The sequence below is a fragment of the Budorcas taxicolor genome, chromosome 5 (genome assembly GCF_023091745.1).
Source record: "Budorcas taxicolor isolate Tak-1 chromosome 5, Takin1.1, whole genome shotgun sequence".
Lineage (NCBI taxonomy): Eukaryota > Metazoa > Chordata > Mammalia > Artiodactyla > Bovidae > Budorcas > Budorcas taxicolor.
The window spans coordinates 4,441,204-4,455,645 of record NC_068914.1 but is presented as its reverse complement, the minus strand read 5'-3'; the positions used below and the strand labels follow the sequence as shown (position 1 = coordinate 4,455,645).

Below are 14,442 nucleotides of genomic sequence, written 5' to 3'. Positions count from 1 at the left end.
GCCTCAGCGAACCTGCTGCCCATCCATGTGGGCGGCCAGGACGTGGGGGGCACGCGTGCCTACTCAGCATCTCTCGCCGCTGGGCTGTGGGAGCCAGCAGGTGGGCGGAGGCCCGGATGGAGAAAGGAGCTGTCCTAGGATCACACGGTCTGTGCTGGGCCCGGGCCACGGGTTAGCCTTTTGTGGCCCAGTTCTTCCACCTGGCCTTGCCCGAGCCCCAGGATTGGGGCATTCACGGTGCTGGGTAGAAGTTGGGCGGGCCAGGCCATTCCGGGAGGTCGGCCACTCTTGCCTGACAGGCCAGCTTGATCTGACCCCTGCCCTACCCGGGACACTGGTTGCAGAGGCGCCTTTCTTTTCCGTGTTGATCCCCGCCCCCGCAACACCTCTCTGTCCAGAGGCACACAGACACAACAGCCCCAGGCCTGGGAGCACGTAGTCAGGGTGGCCCCTGTCGGTGCCCAGGGTGGCAAATGAGTGAGGAGCAGTGATGGATAAGGATGTGTCCAACCTGCTACGGCCTGTTGGGGGCACAGGGGACAGGGGGAGGGTCGAGCCAGCAGAGGCCCAGGGGACCCTGGGAGAAGGTGGGGGCAGCCTGCTCCCTCCCTGCCTCCTTCCCCACCCCCACCCCGGGCTGGCCGGGCTCCCATCAGCCGCTGCTGCACCATCAATATTTCATCGGCGTCAATAAGAGGCAGCCGCAGGGACAGCGGCTGCAGCTGCGCTCGAGCCAGCTCCGGTCACAGCTCATCTGGGGAGGCAGACTTCCACCCCTGCCCACCGCCATGGATGTCTTCAAGAAGGGCTTCTCTATTGCCAAGGAGGGTGTGGTGGGTGCTGTGGAAAAGACCAAGCAGGGAGTGACGGAGGCGGCGGAGAAGACCAAGGAGGGCGTCCTGTATGTGGGTGAGTTTGGGCGCGGCAGAGCTGGCAGGGTGGGGCAGCTCGGTAGTAGCTCAGATTCCTGGACTGGGCTTTATCCCCTGACCCCAGAGAGGCATGTTCGGGAGGGATGAGGAGGGCCTGGAGGGCCCCCGCTCTCCTGTACACCTCTGTCTGTCCGGGCCTCTTTGGGGTTGAGGGGTCTCGGGCAGGATGGCAGGAGAGGCACTTAGCCCTCAGACGCACCTGTGTGCGCACACAGATGCACACACCACCACACACCAGCAGCCCCAGCCTCACCCGCAGCCCCGCAACTCAGAGAAGAAGCCACACTGGAGCCCTGGGCTGAGCAAGCAGGGTCTCAGCAGCCAGGCTGTAGGTCCCCACCCTGCCCAGGAAGAAGGGCTGCCTCAAGAGAGATGAGATCGACCCTCAGCATCCTGGCCAGCCTCCCAAGCCCCCTCCCCGTTCAGTTCCTTCCAAAGAGGAGGCCAAGCTGATGACTCAGCTCTTGTTGACCCTCTGAAGCCCAGCTCCGAGGCCCAGGCCACACCCACTCAAGGTCCACCCACCAGACCCTACCTCAGGCCTGATCGCTCTCATCCCTGCATCCTGTCCTGTCCACTTCCCAGCCATCCCCTTCCTCCAGACATAGCAGGAAGTGGCCTTTGAAAGGACGGCTGGCCCCCGGACACCATCCGTACTCCCCACTGACTCTGCAGCTTGCCCAGCTGTTCTGTGGTGTGCGTGCCCTGACCACTCCGTTCCCAGCACCTGGAGTGGGCTTGGGCTGACGCCTCCCTTTCCTCCGCAGGAGTCAAGACTAAAGAGGGTGTTGTGCAGAGTGTGACTTCAGGTGAGGTGACCCAGGACCAGGGGCCATGGAGGGTGGGACATCAAGAGACTTTTGCATCTGGCTACTAAAGGCCCAAGCCTGGGGCCCTCTTTCCCCCTTGCTGTACTGAGACCCAGACCTCCAGAAGCTGGAGGTACGCCCAGGGTGGACCACCTGGTTATTGTCAGACCTTCCCGGGAGTCAGAAAGAGGACAGCCTAGGTCTCCAGTAGAGCCAGAGTTTTGAGGGCCCAGGGAAAGGGCTGCTCTGGCATGACTTGGGCAGGCCAGAGCCAGGCTGGGTGGGATCAGGGCCAAAGCCTGCCAGATTCCTCCCACAGTGGCTGAGAAGACCAAGGAGCAAGCCAACGCCGTGAGTGAGGCCGTGGTCTCCAGTGTCAACACCGTGGCCACCAAGACTGTGGAGGAAGTGGAGAACATCGCAGTCACCTCTGGAGCGGTGCGCAAGGTGAGATCCAGTCCCTAGCCCGGGGCCCTGTCCTGTCCCCTGGGCCCAGGGAGGCCAGCTGGGGAAGAAGCATCATCACCCCACTAACATACAGGGTGGAGAAGGCAATGGCACCCCACTCCAGTACTCTTGCCTGGAAAATGCCATGGACGGAGGAGCCTGGTGGGCTGCAGTCCATGGGGTCACAAAGAGTCGGACACGACTGAGCGACTTCACTTTCACTTTTCGCCTTCATGCATTGGAGAAGGAAATGGCAACCAGCGTTCTTGCCTGGAGAATCCCAGGGACGGGGGAGCCTGGTGGGCTGCCATCTATGGAGTTGCAGAGTCGGACCCAACTGAAGTGACTTAGCAGCAGCAGCAACATACAGGGGAATGGAGACTTAGGGGCCCTGGTTTGTGCTTGGTGTTTTCACATCCCGGGAACCTCACAACCACCCCTGTGTGAGGGGCAGTGGGGGGCCCAACTGGAAAGTGAGGCTCAAAACCACACCCACCCGATGGTGCTCAGCATTTAGGAGACACCACATTTTACTAGTGAAAGCAGGGTCCTGTGAGCCCCACGTCGTGACAGGCAGCCTCCCACAGCAATGGACACCAGATCAGAGCTGCTAAGTCACCACCTACGCAGTGACCAGCCTCCCTCCAGAGCCATGGTGGGCTGGGCCTCCTCCTGCGAGGAGGTGCAGTGAAGCAGCGCCCCCTGGTGACGGGAAAACAGTGAGGTTCTGACCACACCCTCTGCCTCTGTCTTTGTGAGCATGTGTTACGTGCCTGGCCTGAGTGTTTGCGTGTGTGTGTGCTGGGCAGCAGAGAGCACAGGGGCAATTTGGGGGGGTGGGGGGGGAAGCCTGGCTCCAAAGCCAAGCTCTGAAGAAGACTCTGAGTGAGACAGGAGGAGATTGTGGTGGGAGCCGGTTCATTTATGGGGCAGGAAGTTTTCCTATTCCAGAGATGAGCTGTTTCCAGTTGTGTAAGCAGATGTTGTTTAGAAAGTTCCACCCTAACTGGCACAGGCCCCTAGGGGCCAGTGGAGTCCTAGGTACCCAGCACTAAGAATCCCTGGAGTGGGTTAGTGGAAGGGTAGGCGGTGACCCTGCCTCTGGCTCTGGGGAGAACACCAAGGTCACAGGATCTCCAGACTCTAGGAGCAGGCAGGTGCCCCCTTCCTTAGGTCCCAGCTCTTATTAGCCTGTGACCTTGGGAAGCTACTCAACTTCCCTGGGCCTGCATATTCTCGGCTGTAAAATGCTTGTTGGGGGTGTGTGCTGAGTATCCATCCCACTGGGCTGTGATGATACAGGGAAAGAGACCCCCGTGAAGCAGCTTCACCTCGCTTATGGTGAGTACCCAACAAAAGGAGGAGACCGTATCATTGTTATCATCAGTGACCCCAGGCAGGACCCAAATGGACCCCAGGAGACCCCAGGCCCCTCCCTCCCCCACCCCCCAGCAAAAGAGGCCTTAGAATGGGGCCCGGCTGCCCCCTAGGCCTCTGAGCAGAAGCCTGGGCACTCCTCTCTGACTTTGGAGGAGGGCTGGTGAGCCCTTGGCTACCTCAAGGGAGATATTTCTTGGTGACACCCCGAAACCATCCATGACTCACCATCCAGTGAACTGCAGAAGGGTGCAGCCCTGCCCATCTGTCTGACTGCTCATGCCCCCGGCCTCATGCCCCCACCCTGGGGCAGCAGGACTAGATACCTGGCCGCCTGCACTTTGTCTGAGGAGCCTGCCCCAATCCTGGCTGCCTCAGTCCACCAAAGGGCAGGAGGACACCATGGTAGCCCTGAGGGGGCAAGACCCTCCAGAGGTCGGTGCTGAGCCCAGGGTCCAAGCTGATCACCCAGTCGCCCCAGCTATCAGTTATCACACGCCCGCCCCAAGGCAGGACACCATCTCAGGCAAGGGTCTGGCTGGGTGTGGGTAGGTAGAAGGAGACGGGAAGTGGGAGAAGATTATATAAGCCCCGCTGGTCCCACCTGAGGGACCAGCCTGAGCCCATGCCCATCCAGGGGGCAGGGAGAAGGAAAGAGGGAGGCACTTGTGCTACTGGGGATAGGGCTGAGCCTGGAGCAAGGCAGACCTGATCCCTGTGAGCCCCACGGCTTTGAGCTCTGAGGGCTTGAGTTCAATGCCTGGCCTCTCTGGCCATGGGGCCCCCATGTGAACAGTGGGAAAGTGCCCTTCCTTCCAGAGGTCTTTGAGGATCACAGTAGGAGAAGGGTATATGGTCATGTGATTCAGGAACACTGAGGGTGGGGTCAGGCTCAGGGCTTCAGAGGCCACTGCCCACCCCACCCACATCACTAGGCTTGGAGGAGGCCCAATCGGGGCCTGTCAGGGACTCACTGCTGGTTTCTGGGGGTGAGGCTGGGCTCAAGGATACTTGGTACTCCCAGAAGGCCTTGGCATCATAGACAGAGCCCCCACTGGGAACCCTTACATGAGATTCTATCACCTCCAAGGCCAGTCTGGCCCTCACACCTCCCTCCCCTCCAGCCCTCCAGGTAGTGATGAAGACCTCTGTTCTTTGAGGTCAGAGTAGTGAAGCTCTGCACCCTCCACCTGGTCCCACATCCCCTTTGCTTTTCCACAGGAGGCCCTGAAGCAACCTGTCCCCTCACAGGAGGATGAGGCAGCCAAAGCGGAAGAGCAAGTGGCTGAGGAGGTAGGAGCTGGATCCCTGGGGTAACACAGGGGTCCCTGGGCAAGTTGCTTCCCTCTCAGGGCCCCAGAACCCACAGGGAGCCTCCTGACCTGCAGCCCCCTCAGCCTGAGTGTGAGATCCCCTCATGAATAACCTCCTCAGGGCAGAGGGGCGTAGATGACACCCTTCCTCCCCACTCCCCATGCCAGGGTAACCACTGAGGGGTGGGGCCCCATGTGTGAAAGTCACTGTCTATTCCAGACCAAGAGTGGGGGAGATTAGAAGGCTGCCAGTGATCTGAAGAGGCCCTGAGGAGCATGCCATCCCCTCTTGGCACAGGGGTGTCTGGTCCTGGAGTACGACCCACAGAACTGCGCAGCTCCCCACACCCTCATCCAGCGCCCCACAGGCCGTCCTCCCGTGCTATCACCGCGACTGCCTTCACCTCCCTAGCCTTGTCCCTGCCCACCACCCTCTGATCTTTCTGACCCCCACAGATGCTACTGTGAATTTTTTTTTTTATGATTGTAATGATTCCAAATAAAACTCAAATCCCCACTGCATACCTGCTCATTCTTCTCTCTGTTCTGTCTTGTTCATGAAGATGCCCCCTGGGCCAGGAGCTGGGCCAGGTATGCTACAGGGACACACTGGGCATTTCCAGCGCCTTCAGAGACTCCCCCACCCCCACCATTGCCTTTTAACGTGGAGGTGGCAGCCCTGCTTTTTGGCTCCTGCGAACAACCTCGAGAACACGCCGTCTGCTGGAGCTTGAGACCAGAATGCCCCAGGTTTTGAGCTTTGACTCACCCTCGAGGGATGGACCCCACTGATGAGGGTATGTCCTTGGAGCCAGTTGTCCTTCTGGGAACAGCACCCCTCCCTGAAGCAGATGGTAACTTTCAAAGATGTGAAGTCTAAACTCATAGCGAGGACTTTTAGCATCCTCCTTGGCAAAGAAGGACATGACCCCAGAGTTCCTCCCTCCTGTCCCCACCCAGCCTTGAGCTCCCTACCAGGTTGGAGCTGGGCCTTCCCTTCCTTCAGCCGAGTCCTGTCAAGGATCATTAGAAAACACAGCGGTTGAGAGGCAGGAGAGGAAGCATCCGCCTAGACAGAAAGAGTCAGAATATTTGTTGAGCTCCTCCCAGGCGTGGGGCACTGTACTCCGTGCTTTACTCCGTTAATCCTCAAAACCCGTCGTTAGTATGTCCCCAGTTTCACCGAAACTGAACCAAGAAACAGAGAGGTTAAATAACTTGCCCAAGGGCACAGAGCTAGGAAGCTGGGGCCTGGCAGGCGGCCAGGTGGCCTGACCCCAGAGCCACACGGCTGCTTCGCATCATGCTCTGCTCCGTCCACCCAGACCGCGTGGGCTGCACTGGCCTTACGGCAGACGCCACCATCTCCAAGGCTTCAAAACGTCCCACCCGAGTGGCTGTTGTCCTACATGAAAGGCTGTGGGCATCATGCCCCGGAGTCTCGTTCAGAGGTGGCTGCAGGGTTCGTTTCCCTTTAACACCCAGTCTGGGCTCAAAGCACCTAAGTGGCTTGCCCCAGGTCTCCAGCCTTGGGTGGGGGCACTGAAGCTTGAGTCCAGACCACCTGCTCATTCTCCCTCTGCGGTGGAGAGCAGAGGTCAAGGGCAGCCCAAGGGCAGCCCCTTGACCAAGGGGCTGTAAAGCCAGTCAAACAGCTGAGTCTCATTGTATCCCAGTTTGCCAATCATGGGCATCCACTGCGGACGAGGCAGGGAGTAGTGAGCTGCTGGTCTCCCAGCCGTGCCAACCCTACCATGGGAGGAGTGAAGGGCCTTGAAGAGGCACAGGGCAGTCAGGGGTGTTCCTGCTCCCAGGTTCAGACTGCTCACCAGCAGGCCTGTGCATGCCCCACGAAGAAGGCCCGAGGGGCTGGGCGTGCCTGAGAGAAAGCGGAGGAGACAGGTCCTCTCGGGTAGCTGCAGGAGGAAGGTGCTAGACTGGGCTCCTGGGGTCCCAGTACCCTCGCCTCTATTGAAGGAACGTGGAAGGGCCCCTGCTGCTTGTCCCAACTCCCACCTCCACCCCCAGACACATATTTAAGACCTGTTCCTGTGATCAAACAACAAAGTTGCCTGGTCCAGGAAGCTTCTTCCCCATCCCATGAGCATCCGCAGTGTGCTTTACTTTTCAGTTCAGTTCAGTCTCTCAGTCGTGTCCGACTCTTTGTGACCCCATGAATCGCAGCACGCCAGGCCTCCCTGTCCATCACCATCTCCCGGAGTTCACTCAGACGCACGTCCATCGAGTCAGTGATGCCATCCAGCCATCTCATCCTCGGTCGTCCCCTTCTCCTCCTGCCCCCAATCCCTCCCAGCATCAGGGTCTTTTCCAATGAGTCAACTCTTCGCATGAGGTAGCCAAAGTACTGGAGTTTCAGCTTTAGCATCATTCCTTCCAAAGAAATCCCAGGGTTGATCTCCTTCAGAATGGACTGGTTGGATCTCCTTGCAGTCCAAGGGACTCTCAGGAGTCTTCTCCAACACCACAGTTCAAAAGCTTCAATTCTTCGGTGCTCAGCTTTCTTCACAGTCCAACTCTCACATCCATACATGACCACTGGAAAAACCATAGCCTTGACTAGACGGACCTTTGTTGGCAAAGTAATGTCTCTGCTTTTGAAAATGCTGTCTAGGTTGGTCACAACTTTCCTTCCAAGGAGTAAGCGTCTTTTAATCTCATGGCTGCGGTCACCCTCGGCAGTGGTTTTGGAGCCCTCTATTATGAGCTGTGAGCTCTGTGGGGCTGTACCCGACTTCCCTGGAGGAGTAAGTGCTCTCGCCCCATCCCTCTCCTTCTCCAAGAAGCCCCAGGTGACCTGTCCCTCTTTTCTTTTTTTGGTAGGTGGCAATTGTAATAAGAGAACATACATATGAGGCTTATCTTGGCAGCCACGGGGTGACTAGATCTATGCCCCAACCCGCCAGAGCCTTAAACGTTAATAGAGGCTTGACTGGAGCCAGTCGTATGTTTGGGCTTCCCTGATGGCGAAATCGGTAAAGAACCTGCCTGCAATGCAACAGACAGGTTCAATCCCTGGGTCGGGAAGATCCCCTGGAGGAGGGAAGGGCAACCCACTGCAGCATCCTTGCCTGGGAAATGCCATGGACAGAGGGGCCTGGCGGGCTACGGTCCATAGCGTAGCAAAGAGTCAGACACGACTGAAGCAACTTAGCACACACGAATGCGGTCATATATTCAATTCAAGAGGGTTTCAACAACATCTTACTCTCTCAAGGCTAAAGGGTCCTAAAAATGGCCACTAATATGGGATTTGTAGTCAGGACATACCTTTCAAGGACAGGAGAGAGGGTGAAGAACCTCTGATTGCTCAGGTCCAGCCCTTGAGGCAACCAGTAGTAGTTTCATCCTCTTGATGACCTCCTCTGACATTGCTACAGCAGATATTTCAATCATCTGCTATGTATCAGGTAAGGTGTTTGACTCTAAGGAACCAAACTAAGCAAACTAGATACGGTTTCTTCAGTTGATCAGAATCTTGGAGGTGCTGGGGAGGAATAAATTTTCCTTTACCTTTCTAGGTTCTCCTGGCTGGTCAAAGAATTAAACTGACAGGAGAAAACCAAAGTTCAACAGCATGTATACATGAGAGACCCAGGAAGACTGAGTAACTCATCAGAATGGCTGAAACAGTCACCTTAAATATCGTCTTTCGCTAAAGACAAAAGAGGGTGTTGGGGCTAGTGGTTTGGGGAGGAAGGCAGCTGACATGAAGATGGAAAGCAAGTGTTCGGTAAACAAATGTTTGCCGGGCCATGTACAGACAGTAGGACACAGAGAGGAATATTAGCAAATAGACTTTTCTCAGTTTCTGCCTGTCTATATGCCTCGTTAATGTTCTAGTTATCCATGGTGATAGTTCTATTACTGTAATAGACCCTCTAATGTAATTCTTTAGGCAACTAAGGGGAAAGGTCAAAGTTTCTTCCTGAGTCTTTTGGGCCTTGATTGTTTTCAGCTTGAAATAACCTGCATTTCAGAGAGACATTTTAGAGTGGCAAAGCTCGCTTCCCTGCAGAGGAAAGAGACTTTGAAAAGCCGTAACACTGAAGTATGGTGTGTGTCCTGTTAGGGAAATACAGGATGCTGCGAGGCCCAAACTGGGATACTTCATCTAATCTGTGACACTTCATCTAACCTGTGATAGGGAAGTCTTCCCTGGTTGTGATTTTTTTGATGAAACTGGAAGGATGAGTAAGAATTAGCTAGATTAAGGGGCCTGCCGTTCCCACCCTCCCCAGCCATGGACCCTCAGCTGAGTCCATCAGCCCATTTAATCCTCACCATAACACCTGGGGGAGACTCTGTTATTGTGCCCCCCACCATCAAGGATTGAGGCTTGATGAGTCTCAACCTTGAGACACTGAGGCTGAGAGAGATGAAGGAAATTGTTTTAGTGGGTATTTGAACCCAAGGGGTCTGACTTTAGTGCCTGCTGCTCTGGAACCATTCAGCTGTCTCTTATCACCTGCTTGGGCCTGGTAGTCCCTCCCATAGAGGCTGTTGTCTGTCTCATTCTTTGCCCACCGGGCCCGGTGCCAAACAGCATCAGCAGTTCAGCAATGAGCTAACTTGGAGCAGTGTAAAAGGTCTTCCTGGCTAAAGGGATTAGTGGTAGCAGCGGTTTTTCAGGAGGGCTGGGGCAGGGGCTGAATGGGGCTCTACAGAATCCCGCAGGAAGAGTCAGGTGGGCTCACCTTAGCCCTCAGCACTCAGGGCGGGACCAGGCTCCTGGAGGGGGGGCATTCGGGGAGGGCAGGCGCAGGCGGGGCAGTTGCTTTGTTAGTCTGTGTTTGGTTTCCCTTCCCCCCACCAGATCTCCCTCCTCCTAAGCAGATCTCAGGGCCTGCCCCTTCCTCTGGCCCAGAAACCCTGTTAATCAATTTTTCATGTGTGTGTGTTCTCCAGATACCTCCACACCAGAGGCTGACCCTCCGTGACTTAGTCACGCCTCCCTATCTATTAGAGGCAGGATGTGCCCCAGTTGCGTGGCCCTGAGTAAGCGGGAACTTCCCACAGCTCCAAAACAGGGGGGACTCGACAGACGTGCAGAGACAGGCCCAGAAAGGGTTAATCAGAGAGCAGCCTTAAAGAGGGTCCGGTCACAGGCTGAGAGGGCGGCCTCCAGGCTCCAATGGGCAACTCGAGTGAAAGAGCACTAGGCTGGGTGGTGGCTTGACCTGCAGCCTTGAGCATCAGGAAGTTGTGCCTCAAGAGTCGTTCTGTTGTCCCTGGGATCCCTGGCTGCCCTATTGACACGCAAGTCACTAACGACCCTCCCTCCTCCGAGGCCCTCTGGCCATCCCTACGCCCCTCACGCTCAGTCCCAGGAAAACTGACTTGAGCAACCTGCAGCTGGGCCGCTCCCTTACTCACAGTGTGGTCTGGGGTACTTTCCACCCAAGTCTTGGGCTTTGGTGACCGACAATGATTTCCTTGCCTCGGCTGGACACACATGGACGGCCCTTTCTGATATTCCCCCTCCACTTGGAGCTGTGTGGTCCCCAGTCAGAGCCGCGCGAGGAGTCACTTGAGGGTCACTCAAGGGTCACTTGAGTCGCCAGTGACTGGCCTCTACGGAAGGAGGGACTTACTCCAGTCTCTCCACTGCACCCCCACCCTACCCCTGTCCCAGCAGCAGTTGGGTGGATGGCATCTGCCCGTCTGCAGTGTCCAGGCTGAGTGCGTGGGACCTGCTGCTTTGGCGTTGGTCAGGGCCCTAGGGTTTACAGCCCACCGACTCAGACTTGAGTCCCTGCCATGTGAATTTTGGTGAGACCTAAGTCACCCTCTGTGCCTCATCTTCTTCCTATAAACCGCTAACAACTCCCATTCCAAGAGCTTGTTGTAAAGGTTACACTAGAGGCTGGAAGCGTTTGCACAGTGCCAGGCACAAAGTAAATACTTAATAAACAGCAGCTGCTATTAATTACAACTCCACCTGGTGCTGATCCTCACCTCCCTCACCCCTCCCAGGTTGGGGAATCCTCGAGCCCACCAGGTGGAGGAAGATTGGTGCGCCCCCTTGCGCCGCCAGCCACTGTCCTGATCCCCGATTCAGCCCCTCTGCAGCCCTGAACCCCTCTTCAGACACTAGTTGGCACCCCTCCCCGCTTTCCCATCACGGCCTGCCTGAGGCCAGGATGTGCTTTCGGGCTGGCGGGTACTGGAGCAGGGCCCGGTCACTCCCCTGAGCCCGAGTGCTGGGAACCGCCCCGCGCCCCCTCCAACCCCCCTTCGTGCGGGGAGGGGCCGGCCCTGGGGCGCCTTAAAAACCAGAGCTGGCGCTTGGGTCGCCGCTTTGAGCAGGATCCAACGTCGCTGCGGCTACCCTTAACCACTCACAGACCCCCCACAGCCATGGCCAGCAAGGGCTTGCAGGACCTGAAGCAGCAAGTGGAAGGGGCGGCCCAGGAAGCGGGTGAGAACAGAGCGCGACGCGGGCCCACCCGATGGACGCGGGGGTTGAGGGGCGCAAGCCAGTGGACTGTGCAGCCGGAAAGTCGAGGGGGTGGGGGTGGCTCCGGCTAGAAAGGGCTCTCTCCGGAGCTGCAGGGACCTGGCAGGACGCCCACCCCGACCAGCTCAGGAATGATGCCTTGAGGCAAGGGGGAGAACAGCGGTGCCTGGGCGGGGTGAGGCACTGGGCATTGCCAGAGCCAATCCGAGGAGGCTGCGAAGGCGGGGAGTGGCCCCACCCGGCCCTTAGGGGAGAGTGAAGAAGGTCCACGGGGAAAGCGGACTCTGCCACCAGGCGATCTCTGCCCGCCAGGGTCCCAGAGGCCCATAGAACCAGGATGGGACGAGGAAAGCAGCTCCAGGCTCCCACTGGGCTTTGTTTTGAGCACTCCTCCCTTCCCCGGGTACTAATTTCCCCTTAAGTCCTCACCCAGAGGACCTTCCCACCCTCTCGAGGCCAAGGCAGGTCACTAGTCTTAGTCTCCATCTCCAGCTCTTTCCTCCTCAGACCTGAGGTCACACACCTTGGGCGTGAAGATGGGCTGGGGAGTAGGGGATGTGAGGAGACTCTGGGTGCACCAGCAGCACCTGTTCCAGTTCCGGCTCAGCCTCCCTTGGGACTCCAGCTCCCAATCAGTCCTATGCATATCCCAGTCAGCAGACAACACCTAAACCCACCCCATCCTTCATCAGTGCCCTAGGAAAGCTAGCAGTGGCTCCTCTAGGCCAAAACGGTAGCAGGAAGCCTCGGCTTACAGCACCCTTCCTTCTGGCCCTCAATTTTCCCATCTGTAGGCTGAGTGCAGAGGCTCCTTCCCTGTGGTCTTGACTGTGCTGTCAGACAAGGAACCCAGGGACCTCTGTGAGCAGCAGATCCAGGGCCTGCCTGACCCCTGTGCACCTGGCCCCTGGTCTGGGTAAGGTAGGCCCTTTACTGTTCAGCAGATCGCTGAAGGCCAGAGCACCTGTCTGCCTACCCAGCAGGGGGGACACATCTGAGCTCCTGGAAACCCTGTTCTCCACAGGTATAAACTCTGGTATAGAGGAGATGGCCTGACCTTGGAAGTTTCCCCTCTTTCCTGCACTTCATTTGCTAATGCCTTAAGCTGCCTGCCCACAGAGGCAACTGGCAGTCATTGCTTGTGCGCCCTCTGGGGAGAGGCACAGAGAGAGGAGGTAGTGAGAATGCCCTGCAAAGTAGAAGTCCCAGTGGTGGGAATTCAGGCATTTGGGCCAAGCTTCTAGGGGAGAAGTTGTTAAAGGGGGCAGTGCTCTCCCTCGGCCATGCCTAGCAGCAGCCACAGCCCAGATGCCAGTTCCAGCCTGGCCCTGCCCTGCCTTCCTTCCTCTGTTGGATATTTTCTCAGCAGTCCTGAAGATCGCAAGGGAAGCAAGCCAGAGGGGAGGAGCCCAGAGTTATAAATAAACAAGGATAATACCCTGGAGTCATGGAAAGGGCTCATGCCCCTTGCTGACTGAGTGGCCTTGGTCAAAGGACTTTACCTTAATGGCATCCATCCTTGGGCGTGTAAGACAGACCACTCTAGAGAACAGATGCGGTTGGAAGGTGGAGCCCTTGTGGTTAGTGGTATCTCAAGAGCTAAAGCCCATATCTCTCTGTTCCAGTGACTTCAGCCGGAACAGCAGTTCAGCAAGTGGTGGATCAGGCCACAGAAGCAGGGCAGAAAGGTCTGGTGGGGCTGGTGGGCAAGAGGGTGGATAGCCCCAGCACACCTCCATACTCCACCCAGCCCTTGTCCAGACACACTGTCTCCTCTGCAGACCCTCTATCCTCATTGCTTCCTGGGGAGGGAGCCCCAGGGGAGGCTAACCCTGCATGGCTATGGTTCCCCAGGATCCTGCCCTCAACTTCTCTTTCCTTCCTTCCCCAGCCATGGACCAGGTTGCCAAGACTACCCAGGAAACCATCGACAAGGCTGCTAACCAGGCCTCTGAGGCTTTCTCGGGTTTGGGGAAAAAAATTGGCCTCCTGAAATGACAGAAGGGAGAAATGAGTGACTCCCTTCGAGGCCCGGAGCTTTGGCAGGCTCTTGGTGGGCCACCTCATTAAAACATATATTCCTACCCTGGGCCCACTTCTTGACTCCTACACTGGGCCCAGCCCTCCCTCGCTTAGAGCAGAGCCTCAGCCCAGAAACTCAGCCCCTAGTCCAGAGACAGTCCTGCCATTCCAAATACGGAGGAAACCCAGACTGATTGTCCAAGAACTCATTTTCCTTTTCTCAACCGCGTATCCCCACTCTCCCTTATTTTAAGTTCGAACCCCATTTAGGTACGTGCCTCTCCCAGCTCCAGGAACCCGGCCCTTCCTAGATAGGGCATACTCGATCCCCAGATCCTCGGGGAGCTCAGCTCTGGGCGGGGGACTAAAGGTTCCAACGGCCACGGCCTCGGGAATTCTCCCAGAGAGCTGAGCCAGCAGGCTGGGAGCATCGAAGCAATCCAGAGCTGGGCGCCGGCGAGGACTTCAGGCGGCAGGAGCTCTCGGGGAAGACAGGGGACGCAGGGGAGTGGTTCTGGCCCTAGCCACTCTAGCCAGCCCGTCCGGTGTTTGTGCGACTGCCTCACCCAGCGGTGAGTCACCGGGCGGGACCAGAAGGGCGAGGACACGCCCCGAAGACCTGGGCCCCGCCCGATTGATTTGGTTGGCGCGGCCGCCGAGAGCTCCGCCCACGACGCGCCCCCCGGGAGGGCCCTGCGGCGCACAGGACTGTGCACGTGAGCGCGTTGCACACGGGCCTGAAGCGCAGGCACCCGGCAGATTGCGTGCGCGCGCTGGACCAGTCCCGTTGACACCCCTTCCGTTCCGGATGCGCCAGTATCTTCTGGCCTAGGGTGGAGACCGGCGTTTTTGTCCGGCAGGTCCCCAAGACTGTCTAGAGTTCGCGCAAACTTTATTCCCTCCAACCTCCCCTGCACGTGTCCACGTGTTCATGCACGCGATACCAGCTCTGGGTAAGCCCTGCTGGTGGGTGACTCATCGTTGCCACGGGATAAGCCCAGCCCTGGCGCCGGGCGCTGGCGGCCCTCTTCATCAGAACCCTTGCCGCACCTTGGCTGGTAACG

General features: G+C 57.6%; 2 protein-coding genes across 2 annotated transcripts; both read left to right on the top strand.

The window, feature by feature from the left end:
* The first annotated feature begins 216 nt into the window (after positions 1-216).
* Positions 217-5,335, top strand: SNCG (synuclein gamma). The gene is made up of 5 exons (XM_052640873.1): positions 217-909; positions 1,700-1,741; positions 2,061-2,188; positions 4,787-4,858; positions 5,099-5,335. Exons 1-5 carry the CDS (start codon positions 501-503, stop codon positions 5,117-5,119), a joined length of 672 nt encoding a protein of 223 aa, XP_052496833.1. The 5' UTR covers positions 217-500; the 3' UTR covers positions 5,120-5,335.
* A 5,815-nt stretch (positions 5,336-11,150) lies between these two features.
* Positions 11,151-13,440, top strand: ADIRF (adipogenesis regulatory factor). Its single transcript, XM_052641139.1, has 3 exons — positions 11,151-11,317; positions 12,982-13,044; positions 13,248-13,440. Exons 1-3 carry the CDS (start codon positions 11,257-11,259, stop codon positions 13,352-13,354), a joined length of 231 nt encoding a protein of 76 aa, XP_052497099.1. The 5' UTR covers positions 11,151-11,256; the 3' UTR covers positions 13,355-13,440.
* The last annotated feature ends 1,002 nt before the right edge of the window (positions 13,441-14,442 follow it).